This window comes from Bison bison, unplaced genomic scaffold, assembly GCF_000754665.1.
Source record: "Bison bison bison isolate TAMUID 2011002044 unplaced genomic scaffold, Bison_UMD1.0 scf7180017864320, whole genome shotgun sequence".
Taxonomy (NCBI): Eukaryota; Metazoa; Chordata; class Mammalia; order Artiodactyla; family Bovidae; genus Bison; species Bison bison.
This window is the reverse complement of record NW_011494892.1, coordinates 487,642-500,435: the sequence shown is the minus strand read 5'-3', so window position 1 is coordinate 500,435 and position 12,794 is coordinate 487,642. Positions and strand designations below refer to the sequence as shown.

At 39.9% G+C, this 12,794-nt stretch overlaps 1 protein-coding gene across 6 annotated transcripts in view; it reads right to left on the bottom strand.

The window, feature by feature from the left end:
* The window catches only part of LOC104997998 (E3 ubiquitin-protein ligase HERC2), a 236,357-nt gene that overhangs the window by 125,425 nt on the left and 98,138 nt on the right, over positions 1-12,794 (bottom strand). For all 6 annotated transcript variants that reach the window (XM_010852986.1, XM_010852983.1, XM_010852982.1 and 3 more), the window contains 11 exons: positions 12,658-12,761; positions 11,642-11,792; positions 8,299-8,513; positions 7,924-8,056; positions 7,699-7,826; positions 7,412-7,607; positions 4,764-4,897; positions 4,042-4,215; positions 3,827-3,963; positions 3,563-3,714; positions 2,716-2,907 (listed from right to left, as the gene is read on the bottom strand). In XM_010852986.1, the coding sequence (XP_010851288.1) occupies positions 2,716-2,907; positions 3,563-3,714; positions 3,827-3,963; positions 4,042-4,215; positions 4,764-4,897; positions 7,412-7,607; positions 7,699-7,826; positions 7,924-8,056; positions 8,299-8,513; positions 11,642-11,792; positions 12,658-12,761 (1,716 nt within the window). The remainder of the gene's footprint in view (positions 1-2,715; positions 2,908-3,562; positions 3,715-3,826; positions 3,964-4,041; positions 4,216-4,763; positions 4,898-7,411; positions 7,608-7,698; positions 7,827-7,923; positions 8,057-8,298; positions 8,514-11,641; positions 11,793-12,657; positions 12,762-12,794) is intronic.

The following is a 12,794-nucleotide window of genomic DNA, read 5'->3' as shown; positions in this document are numbered from 1 at the left end:
TATTCACGCCACCTCTTCTTTCCAGTCTCTTCTCCTTCTGTTAAGTGGGTGTCCTTTCTGTCCTTTATCATACCCATCCTTGTATGAAATGTTCCCTTGATAATATATCTCCAACTTTCTGGAAGAGATCTCTTGTCTTTTCCCATTCTGTTGCTTTCCTCCATTTCTTTGCACTGTTCATTTAATAAGGCGTTGCCAGTCTGTGGAACTCTGCATTCAGTTGGATATATCTTTCCCTTTCTCCCTTGCCTTTCACTTCTTTTCACAGCTATTTGTAACGCCTCCTCAGACAACCACTTTGCCTTCTGCATGTCTTTTTCTTTGAGATGGTTTTGGTCACTGCCTCCTGTACAATGTTATGTAGCTCTGTTCATAGTTCTTCAGGCACTCTGTCTACCAGATCTAATCCCTTGAATCTATTTGTCATCACCACCATACAATCATTAAGGGATTTGATTTAGGTTATAACTGAATGGTCTAGTGGTTTTCCCTACTTTCTTCAATTTAAGCCTGAATTTTGCTACATGGAGCTCATGATCTGAGCCACAGTCAGCTCTAGGTCTTGTTTTTACTGACTATATAGAGCTTTTCCATCTTTGGCTACAAAGAACATAATTAATCTGATTTCAGTATTGACCATCTGATGACGTCCATGTGTGGAGTTGTCTCTTGGGTTTGTTGGGGAAAGGGTGTTTGCTATGACCAGTGTGTTCTCTTGACAAAACTCCAACCCCATATTTGCCTGTCATTCTGAGTATATTTTCACTTCCCATTTTTGCATTCCAATCCCCTATGGACATCACTTTTTGGTGTGAGTTCAAGAATGCGTCATCAGCTCAGTTCAGTCGCGCAGTCATGTCTGACTCTTTGTGACCCCATGAATCACAGCACGCCAGGCCTCCCTGTCCATCACCAACTCCCAGAGTTCACTTAAACTCATGTCCATCGAGTCGGTGATGCCATCCAACCATCTCATCCTCTGTCGTCACCTTCTCCTCCTGCCCCCAATCCCTCCCAGCATCAGGGTCTTCACATCAGATGGCCAAAGTATTGGAGTTTTAGCTTCCACATCAGTCCTTCCAATGAACACCCAGGACTGATCTCCTTTAGGATGGACTGGTTGGATCTCCTTGCAGTCCAAGGGGCTCTCAAGAGTCTTCTCCAACACCACAGGTCTTCACAAAACTGGTCAACTTCAGCTTCTTCAGCCTCAGTGGTTGGGGCATAGACTTGGATTATTACTATGATGCTGAAAGGTTTGCCTTGGAAATGTATCAAGATCATTCTGTCTTTTTTAGATTGCACCCAAACACTGCATTTCAGGCTCTTTCATAGCCTTCTGTGAAGGCTACTTCATTTCTTTTAAGGGATTCTTGGCCACAATAGTAGACATAATGCTCATTTGAATTAAATTCACCCATTCCCATCCATTTTAGCTCACTGATTGCTAAGATGTCAATGTTCATTCTTGCTATCTCCTGCTTCACCACGTCCATCTTACCATGATTCAAGGACCTAACATTTCAGGTTCCTATGCAATACTGTTCTTTACAGTATTGACTTTACTTTCACCACCAGACACTCCATACCTGAGCATTGTTTTCACTTCTCCCTAGCCACTTCATTCTTTCTGGAGCTATTAGTAACTGCTCTCCTCTCTTCCCCAGTAGCATACTGGATACCTTCCAACCTGGGGAGCTCATCTTCTGCTATCTTATTTTTTTGCCTTTTCATACTGTCCATGGGGTTCTCCAGGCAAGAACACTGCAGTGGTTTGCTATTCCCTCCTCCAGTGGACCACAGTCTGTCAGTACTCTTCACTGTGACATTCTGGGTGGCCCTGCCCAGCATGGCTCATCACTTCACTGAGTTATGCAAGACCCTTCACCACAAGGCTGAGATCCATGAAAGAACACTCAGTATTAGAGAAGCATAAAACAAATCATAATGAAATATCACTTCACACTAACTTGAGTAGCCTAAATTAAAAACAAAAAAAATCAGAAAATAGCTTGCGTTGGCAAGGACATGGAGAAGCTGCAACTCTTGGCCCACTGTGGGTGAAAATGTAAGATGATATAGTGCTGTGGAATGGTCTGGCAATTTCTGAGCAAGCTGAACATAGGAATACCGTATGACCCTGCAATTCTACTCCTGTGTATATAACAAAGGGACTGGTAACAAGTTTGCAAATAAAAACCTGTACACAGATTTCCTAGCAATACTATTTAGCATGGCCAAAAGGTAGATATAAGCCAATAGCTATCAAAGGATGAACAGAACATAGTATATTCATATAATATTTATTAGCCATAAAAAGAAATGAAGTATTGATATTAATGCATGCTAAATAAGCCAGATACAAAAGGCTGAAATTTGTTTGTATGATTTCATTTGTATGAAATATCCAAACAAGTAAGTCCACAAAGATAGAAAGCAGATTTGCTACTGCCAATAATTAGGGGAGTGGGAAGTCAGGAGTCACTGGTAAATGGACATGTGTTTGCATTTCAGGTGATAAACAGTTATAGACAACAGCATTAATGCTTGCACAACATTGTGGATATGATTACTGACAATGAATTATAAAATTACTTAGAATGGTAAATTTTATGTTATTTATACTTATCCACCAAAAAAAAAAAGTTTATAGAAAGAGAGATCAAGACAAACCAATGAAATTTTCACAAGTGACTTAGGGCAATGCCAACCCACCAATGAGACGAAGTGCTGTCTGTGTAAGAGCGAGCGTGCCAGAATTCAGCAGAAGGCTCAGATTGTGGGCACCGTGCTGCAGGGTGAGCATACTGAGCATTACCAGGAGAAAGCGAGCTTGTGGGGTCGTCCCCAGGCTTGGTCCTGATGGGTTCTCATTTGTAATTGTTTGCAAGGGGACAGGCTGGATACCTAAAAGGCATTGGCACTCAAATAAATTTCTTGTGCATTGATCCAAGAACATACACAAAGCAGAAAGCATTAGCAATTTTTTTTAGTAAGTCTGTCTTTTTCATCAGATATCCAGAGTGTGGACATTGGGCAGTTCCGTATTACTCTGCAATAATCATACCACCGTCACTTCACATGTAGCTGTCTCCATGTATCTACAAAACTTGTAACTCTGCTCTTCTAAATATCCCTAGTGACTCACTCCTTTCATGTCAATTACAAGAGAGAGATTTCACTTGTCTTCCACAAAACCAATCCTCCCTCTTCTCTGTAGATGCTTAAATTGTTAAGGAAATTATGTACTAATAAAAAATACATTTTAAGGTATACTGTGTGATACACTTGAAAATGTTAAAATACAAAAGCTTTGTATTAGGATAGTACAATATTACATCTTCTGTCAAATTCTGAAAGTTTAGTTTAGAATATGAGAAAGTTTAAAGCAGCTTAGATTATCATTCTAATGTACAAAGTTATGAAAGTCTTCAAAGCAAAAATTAGCATTTCAAAGTTTCCAGAATATATAATTAAGAGACAAACTAAGAAATAATGCTGATATCATTGACATCAATAGCAATTTTAATATAGCCTTTTAACCACCAGATTTTTAACTCACCAAGTTCTTTAAATTTGGTATTTGCATCTATCAAAACATTTCGAATATTCTGAACAGCCCAAGTATACAGCTTGCCAAAAGTAACTTCAAGCAGCATCCGATTAAAAGGTGGGATCAAATCAACATCCTTTAAACAGTCGGTAAGGGGTTCCCTTCAAACAAAGATGAAGAAGTTTACTCAGAATATTGCAGACTTTTAACTTCAATAAAACAATGCTCTGTTGTCACAGCTTCCCTTAACTAAGAAAAAACATAAAGTTTTACCCTATATCAATCCCTTCTGGAATAAGTCTTTGCCATCCACAGAACATAGCATACTGCACAGATGGAAGTAAGAAATTTTTGGCTGCCAGTTTTAAAATTGTATCTATCCCTTCCAGGCGAACTTCTGCTCTCTCCAACTGTGAAAAAAATCAATGCATACTGTTAAGTGTTTACATATTATCCAAGACAGAGAAGAATGGTCTTACCAAGTTTACCTGTTTCAGTAAGCACTTTCTCATTTTTTCCACATCCACTGGCTCTTCTTTAAGGGCAAATTCAGCAATTGTGCTGAGGAGTGCAGACTGAGGATACAAACCCTGAACATTCTGCTTCAACCACTTGTATCTGTGAACACCTGTAACCGTACTCAACAGTGGCTGCCACTTATCCTGACAAACGAAAACCATTTTCACCATCAGTTAACCCTATTCATATTAAGATGTGCTCTAAAACAATTACTCAAAGAAAATATAAATAAATGCCACTAGGTTTAAATTGGTAACATATTTTAACTTTAGGAACCAATGATAAAAACAACCATGTCGTAAACAGTCTTACAAATCAATGTAATCTGTATACTTATGTACTTTGGAACTGGCTAACTTGACAAAGTTAAATTATCATCCATGTTAACAGTTTTTGGAGCAAAGGATACATTCAATGAATGAGTGAATAAATGAATGAATGAGTAAAATGGTGAACAAATAATGACACAGTATACAGCTAAGAGTAAAAGAAAACACTTCTCCAGCTATTGATTTGACCAGGGCACCATAAGTAAAGTGCATTTAAGCATCGCTGGGGCAGTTATTCATGCTGTTGGTAACTACCATAGTCTCTACTCATATTCAAAAACAAAGCAACAATACTTGTGGATTCCCTTCCAATGTGCTGTGCTTCTATATAGTCAGTCTTAGAATCACAAAAAATACTTCACCTTGGGTGATTTAATTGTAATGGGTCTTTTGTCCACATTTATAGGACTGTGAGGCAAAATGCAAGCTTCTTCTAAATCACTCTCTCCATTTCCAATTTTTTCTTCTTCCTCAGTAGATTCTGGTTTCTTAGGAACTATGTTTAAAAACATCATTCATTACAAAAATCCTTAAACATGATTTTACATTAAGAAATGTTTAAATTTGCATGAAGGTAGAGGATATGAATATTCTTTTCAAAGAAACATGTAAATATCATTGTCAAGTGCTCAAATTACAAAAAGTAAAGACTATCGTAATTATTCTCACATGACATTCAGTAATAACTCCCTGCCACTGCATGTCAGGGACAGAAAGATAGTGACAATGTTACAATGGAGAGAAGCCCTAAAGAATGAGAAGCCCAGAGGCTGACAAACTTTTTCATAAAGGGACAGAGAATGAATAGAGTGAATATTTTAGTCTTTGCAGGCTATTCAATCTACTGCAAATACTCTATTGCTGCAGCATGAAAAGTAGCTAACTTGTTTGTGAACGCTGTTAAACTTCATATAATTTTCATGTGTCACGTTCTTCTTTGTTTTTTGTAAAATAACTTAAATGGAAAACCCAGCATTAGCTCACGGGGAGTACACAGTAAATGGCAGGCTACATTTGTCAACAGATCCTACTCTGCCCACTCAGGACTAGTATATTGGTTCTGTCACCGGGGTACAACTGAATCAATTAGATGCCTTTGGCTATGTTAGTCATCTTGTTTTTTAGCTATGTTTAGTCTTTTTTTTTTTTGGCTGTGCTAGGTCTTCACTGCAGCTCTTGGACGCTTTCTTGCCACGTGCAGGCTTCCACGAGTTGTAGTATGTGTGCTTCTTTTTGAGGAGCATGGGCCCTAGAATGTAGGGGCTCAGCTGCTGTGGCTCACAGGCTTAGCTGCCCCACAGCATGTGGAATCTCAGTTCCCTGACCAGGTATCAAACCTGCATCCCCTGAATTGGGAGGCAGATTCTTAACCTCCTGGCCACCAGTGAAGTCCCTTAAGTTAGTCTTTTAAATGAGAGATTGAATTTGCAATTTAATATGTGGTGTTGCTTCTCTACTTTTGGTACTCTTCAAGGCTTTTAGTCTAATTCTTCTACTTTATAATATAATTAACAGACAACACAATAAAACACTAACATATCAAGTCTGGGTTGCTCAAACCCTGCAAATTCCCAAGAAAGGCCTGTATCATCTGCACTGGCCCTTGCCCAACTCCTATGAATTGAGCTCTGAAACCTGGACATGCTCTCACTGAGAAGAATGTGCCTCAGGCATAGGACCACCTCAACCAGAGTGAACAGAGAGTTTGTGACTTATGTCAACTGTTCTACTCTGGATGGAGTCTGGGAAGCTGAGAGCAATCATGCAAGCCCCACGTGGCCATGTGACTGACAATCAACAACAACCCTGGACACCAAGGTTCAGGCAAGCGTCCCTGACAGATAGCTTTGTCACATGTCACTGCTGAGAGAACCAAGCAGGACTCTGTGATTCACTAGAGCGAACACTGGAAGGAAGCCTGGGCCCGGTTTCCTCTGGAATTTCCTCCATGTGTCAATTTTTGCTAATCTTCCTCTGTTCTTTTTCATAGTAATAACCAAGAGTACAATAGCTCTTCTGAGTCCTATAGTACCCTACCAGTGAATCAAAAAATTAGCATAAGACCAGTAATATTAATTATTTAAAAACTGCAATTAAATATATAACCCACATCAAGACATTTTAAGAGGTGACCATGTGAGCTCAGAGTCCAGGGAGGCAACAGCCACATGGGGATGGGACTGTTCTCCTTCCAGCTGAGATCCTATCTCCTGAGTCTCCTGGCCTCCTGGGTTAAAGGGGTCTCAGAAGTGCTCTTGCCCTATTTCCTAATTCAAAGCATTTCCAGGATCCAGATAAGCTATGGTTCAAGCCCAGGAACAAATAGTCTTCCATGACATTATTGTTTGTAATATTCATCAAAAACTCACTAATTAATATTGCTTAAAAGGCTGATCTGGGCATAAATCAATATAATTCATAAGAGTATAATCAGATACCTTGGTAGGTTTGTTTATAATCACAAATGACCAAATTATAAAGCTTTTTAAGTATTTTCACTCAAACTTTGGTTAATACAAAAACTCTTTTTCCTATCCCTACACAGCTGCTTCCTGAAAATAGCAGTAACTCTTTTGGTTCCTATTATAACAATCCTCCATGCTTCAGAATATTCAATATTTCCAAATAAAAACATTTATTCACAAGAATGGCAAGAATAATTGCCACTGGAAAGATTAAATCCATTACCGGATTATTTAAATCTCATTACTGGGACAACTGATTTAAAAAACACTTCACCTTTACCATCAATTTAATAAAGTTCACAGTATTTTTCAGTATCAGTTTACTAGTTACCAAATCATAACACATTCAGTCCCAAAGCTGCAACATTATCTCATGTCTTGGTAAAATAAGCAGCATTTGTATACTTAATCATAAATACACATAAAAACATTATAGCAGTTGTGAAAATGCCCATGTGGTGAGCAACAGCCAACAGCCTCACTCAAACCACAGACAGGAGGGGGACACAGGTGAAAGCATCCCCCTATACCCTTTACCTTCTTACCTCTCTTCTTCCTTCGTTCTCGAATTATCTTCTGAGCTATCCTTTTCCAACGGGGCAAAGAACTTAAGAGTTTAAATTTGGACATTATAGAGAGGTCATTACAAACTGCAGGTCTCAGTTCATTAAAGAGGAACCTCAATCGTTCAATGACTGGGGCACAGACTTCCTTGTAAGAACGGCCCTGTTCTTGATGTGTCTACAAAGTTAAATATGAAAGGACAACTTAACAACAATACCCCACCAACTGTCCACAAAGCATAGAAGAAAGAGAATCAAAATCTACTTACCTTAATGAGTGAGCATTTTGCTTGATAAACAACTCTACAAACATCCACCACTGATTTAGGCAACGTTCTATGCTTTACTTGCTCAATACCAAGTGTACCTGCATGAACTAAAGATAATGCCACGTGACCTGTGAAAGGTATTTAAGATAAAGTGAATATTAGTTATGACTGTGAAATATGTCAGTTGTAAGATCTATAGTACCGATAAAATACTGAGATTCATACCTAAATCTTCATGTTTTAAGAGGCAACATAACAGTAAGCGGCCAACCTCCTCCACAGGATGCTCAGGGGGAAAGGTGATGGGTGTGGTCAAGTGGCACTGCCTACAGTATCTTTCAATCTGACACAGAAAGTCCTGCAACAGAAACAGCTGGAGGTAACTTCAAAGCCAACCTTGCAACATCGTCATGAATTCTAAGTGCTGCAACTTCTGATGCACTTGTGATCAGCGATGCTTCTAAAACTTCACTGGACACCGAAGTGAACCAGCCTCTTAACATCCCTCCAAATAAGATGCAAATGAAGTCTGTGCTAAGCTGTTCACAAGTCAAACTCCTAAGGTAAACAGAAGGCACAGTGTGGGAAGGCCTCACTCACCTTCACATTGTGATCCTGAATGTTATTGTCAGCGATGGCTTGCAGGAATGCCTGGGCATGGTCCCCCAGGGCCTGTCTGTGGGAGCAGAGCCGGGACTTGCTGGCAGGAGTGCCCCCAGGAGAGCTACAGTGGTCCTCATCTTTCTCCTCATTGTAGCTGTAGTGGATCTGGCTAGTCTGCAGGCCGCCGGAGAAGATGGATGACTGAAGCCACTCTAGAGAGTGCATATACAAAGGTTAAAACAAAATCTGAGTGCACCATTCAGAAATAAACACTAGGGGAAAAAGAAAACTAAGTACTTCATTTAGGAGGTGAAATTCAGGATCACTCATATGCAAGTCTCATCTAACATATTTATATAGATTGGCTTATAATTCCTATGTCTACCTGAAAAAAGGTAACACCTTCCAGTTACTCAACACATCTTAAGTATGGAATCAAAACCCAAAATAATAGTTCCGATCCAACATTTACTGGATACCTGTTCAAGTATAGAGCTGTCCAGTTTCACAGATACCATGTGAAACTGAGTCTGTTTCTAACAGGGAAAAGAAAATGAGATACCACTTACACAAGTAATCCCCAACTTCAGTTGGGATGTCTATGGTGGGAATGTGCGGAAGCAAACACCCCATTATTTGGAGGGCTCATACAGAATTTTTTTGTGATCTGGATGAAGACCAAGACACTGAGCATATAGGCAGGAGAACAGCACATGTGAAGGGTTCCAAGGAGAAAAACATGTTCGGGGTAATACATCTCCCTAAAGCATTAATCAAAAGACTAGTTCCAAATTGGGAAAGGAGTACATCAAGGCTGCATACTGTCACCCTGCTTATTTAACTTAGATGCAGAATACATCATGCAAAATGCTGGGCTAGATGAAGCACAAGCTGGAATCAAGATTGCCAGGAGAAATATCAATAACCTCAGATATGCAGATGACATCACCCTTACGGCAGAAACTGAAGAGGAAATAAAGAGCCTCTTGATTAAAGTGAAAGAGAAGAATGAAAAAGCTGGCTTAAAACTCAACATTCAAATAACGAAGATCATGGAATCTGGTCCCATCACTTCATGGCAAATAGATGGGGAAACAATGGAAACACTGACAGACTATTTTTGGGGGCTCCAAAATCGCTACAGATGGTGACTTGCAGCCATGAAATTATAAGACGCTTGCTCCTTGGAAGAAAAGCTATGACCAACCTAGACAGCATATTAAAAAGCAGTTTAATATGTGACAGTGATTAATTTGTTGACAAAGGTCCATCTAGTCAAAGCTACGGCTTTTCCAGTAGTCATGAGTGGATGTAAGAGTTGGACCATAAACAAAGCTGAGCGTCAAAGAATTGATGCTTTTGAACTGTGGTGTTGGAGAAGACTCTTGAGAGCCCCTTAGGCTGCAAGGAGATCAAACCAATCAATCCTAAAGGAAATCAGTTCTGAATATTTATTGGAAGGACCGATGTTGAAGCTGAAGCTCTAATACTCTGGCTACCTGATGCAAAGAGCTTGTTCACTGGAAAAGACCATGATGCTGGGAGAGACTGAAGGCAGGAGGAGAAGGGGCAACAGAGGATGAGATGGTTGGATGGCATTACCAACTTAATGGACATGAGTTTGAGCAAGCTCTGGGAGTTGGGGATGGACAAGGAAGCCTGGCATGCTGCAGTCCATGGGGTTGCAAAGAGTCAGACACAACTGAGCGACTGAACTGAGAGCATTAATCAAATAATAATAATGAGAGACTACTGAATATACAAGACAAGAACTTAAGTAAGGGATGGATGCTTGGAAACCTGAGATCCAGTATGTTGTAAAGGAGACCTGTGTGATGCACAGGCCAAGCACCATAAAAGCAAGTCCTCTATCAGTGCCAATGGGAATACCCATATAACTGCTATGATGACTAAACTGAGGTTCACCTCAAAGAATCAGCTTTTATAACTACAGATTTTTTTTCAATAACTTGTACTATCAGAGTATTTCTCCAAAACCCAAGCAATCAAAACTGGGTTGACTCAATGTTCTTTTACTGGAAATTTAGATATTAAAGTATTCAGAGCATTCTCCAAAGTGCCACATTAATTCTTCCAAAACACAATCGTGACCATACCTTCCCTGAACCTCTCCATTTAGAACTCCCTCTTGTCTCTCTGCTCCAGTGGTGGCTTCTGATGTCCTAGAATGGAGAGACCCCCACACCACAAGCCCACAGTACCTACTGCTCCCCTCTACTCTGACACCTTGCAGTTCCTAGTTGATTTAGAAGAAGACAAGATCACCATCTTAGATGCTCTGAGGCAGCAAAGTGTACAGCACCTGCACCAAAGGTTTGTCCAGAAGGCAGGATGAGTAGGCACCATGGCAATCCTTGCCCACTAGCTTTCTCCCCTAACCCTCCACATGCACCAGCCCAAAGCTGATTTTCTCAATGTTGCCCTCACACACCCAGTCTGCTAGGACTCCAATTTCACGATAGTTCCACCTCCATGAAATCTTTCCCTCCGCCCACTCCTTACCTCCCAAACCACTTATAAATGACTCAATTTTATCTTCTACCACCATCCAACCTGACCTGTTTATGACGTCTAGGTACAGGAAGTAACTAAGGGCAGCTGCTGCTGCTCCTGCTAAGTTGCTTCAGTCATGTCTGACTCTGTGCAACCCCATAGACGGCAGCCCACCAGGCGCCTCTGTCCCCAGGATTCTTCAGGCAAGAATACTGGAGTGGGTTGCCATTTCCTTCTCCAAGCTAAGGGCAGGGTGCATCTAATTCTATACCTGCTTACATCCTCAGTGCCTAACATGGTAACTTCCATGAGAAATTACTCAAGAGATGTGCACAGGACAGTGCACATCAGTGGAGAAACAGATAGAGAAATACATAAATATGTTGAGTCATTCAAATGTATTATATGGGATATGGAGAAAATGTAATATTCTAGGTGGTTACGAATGTTGCCATCTCAAAATACACTGGATTGGAGTCTGGTAAAAACACAATCCTCAAACAGAACACCATCCTGAGGAACCGTGAGTCCACAACATGTAGACTTCTAGGCAGCAGGGAGCTGAGCCAATCTGTCAGAGGATGTGGAAGTGAGACCACACACAAGCTCAACCTTCCTGCACACCTGTCAGCTTGCTTCCTGTGATGCCACAGATCGCACAAATGAAAGCCACTCACAGCTATTTCTATGAACTGGTTTAGTCTCACTATCCTTATATTTCCTCATCAACAACTGTGCTCATTCTTCTTCACTATCCTTAACGGCACTTACAGCTCCAGCTAAACTAACCTGCTAATCCGTTAACAGAAAACAAAATTTTTCTTACTGGCGCATTCGACCTCAACTGGAGACAGTGGTGTGCTCATAGCTAAATAGGAAGCATGTAATCCAAGGAGCAGGCCCAGATTCCTTTCAGTGTCTATAAGAGGTGAAGACAGACTTCCCAAATCTGGTATGGTAACAACTTCTTGGTCAGGCTGGGAAAGATAAATTTCATTATCAGTATGAAATGAAAATAGAATTAACTAACAACATTCAATCAAGAATTCCAACAGCTTTTATCCTTAAACAAGATATACTGCCATAATAAAGACTACGTCCTATAATAGCGAGCTCAGGCTGCCCCACAATAACAGAAGATTTTAATAACTGAGAGCAGACAGTACACATAGGTCTACTGGTAGCAAATCCAAAGCAATGATAAACGACTTAACTAGAAAATTCCTGAGGAAGTCAAACAGAAGGTAGAACAGAAAGGGTTCAAATGAAAATAATCTTAAACGCTGCTAGTCATATGACAACTTATAAACAAAATTAATTTTTCCCTTCATAAGATCCTTTAAACATTACCCTTGAGGCATAAATTAATACATTTTGTCACTTCTATATCCACATCTGGAAAGCCAATCTCAACATATAAATCCCAATGCTTATGAATATACAGAATGGGCATATTTCTATTCTAAAACACTATGCTATGAAATAGCTACTCCCAAAAAATACCTATCAAGATGTTAAGTCCTTCCAAATTTCTACATAGAATTACAATAAAATTGTAAAGATAAACAGTTAACTTTTTTGTGTGTGTGGTTCAGGGTTTGTATTTCTTACAAATTAACAATTTTAAAATAGTTTTTCAAGATCAGTACATCATAAATCTTAACAGGAATAAATGGAAATTGGCTTATTTAAAAAATCTTAAAAGATCTTTGCTTTTCATTTAATGACCCCTTCCTCTAAAAGATCCAGCTATCAATACTTCAGGGTAAAAACCACTTATCAGAAATATCCAGAGAGGGTCCCCACTGATGTCCACCTTGCTCACCACACACACAGCCTCACCTCCAGATACTGACCAACACAGAAAGCATGCATTGATTCCCGTGTGTCTTCAAACTGCAAAGCAGCTTCCAAAGCCACCACTGGGTCTTCCCCTACAAACTGAGCTGAAATAAAACAGAAAAAAGTAACATGACTTC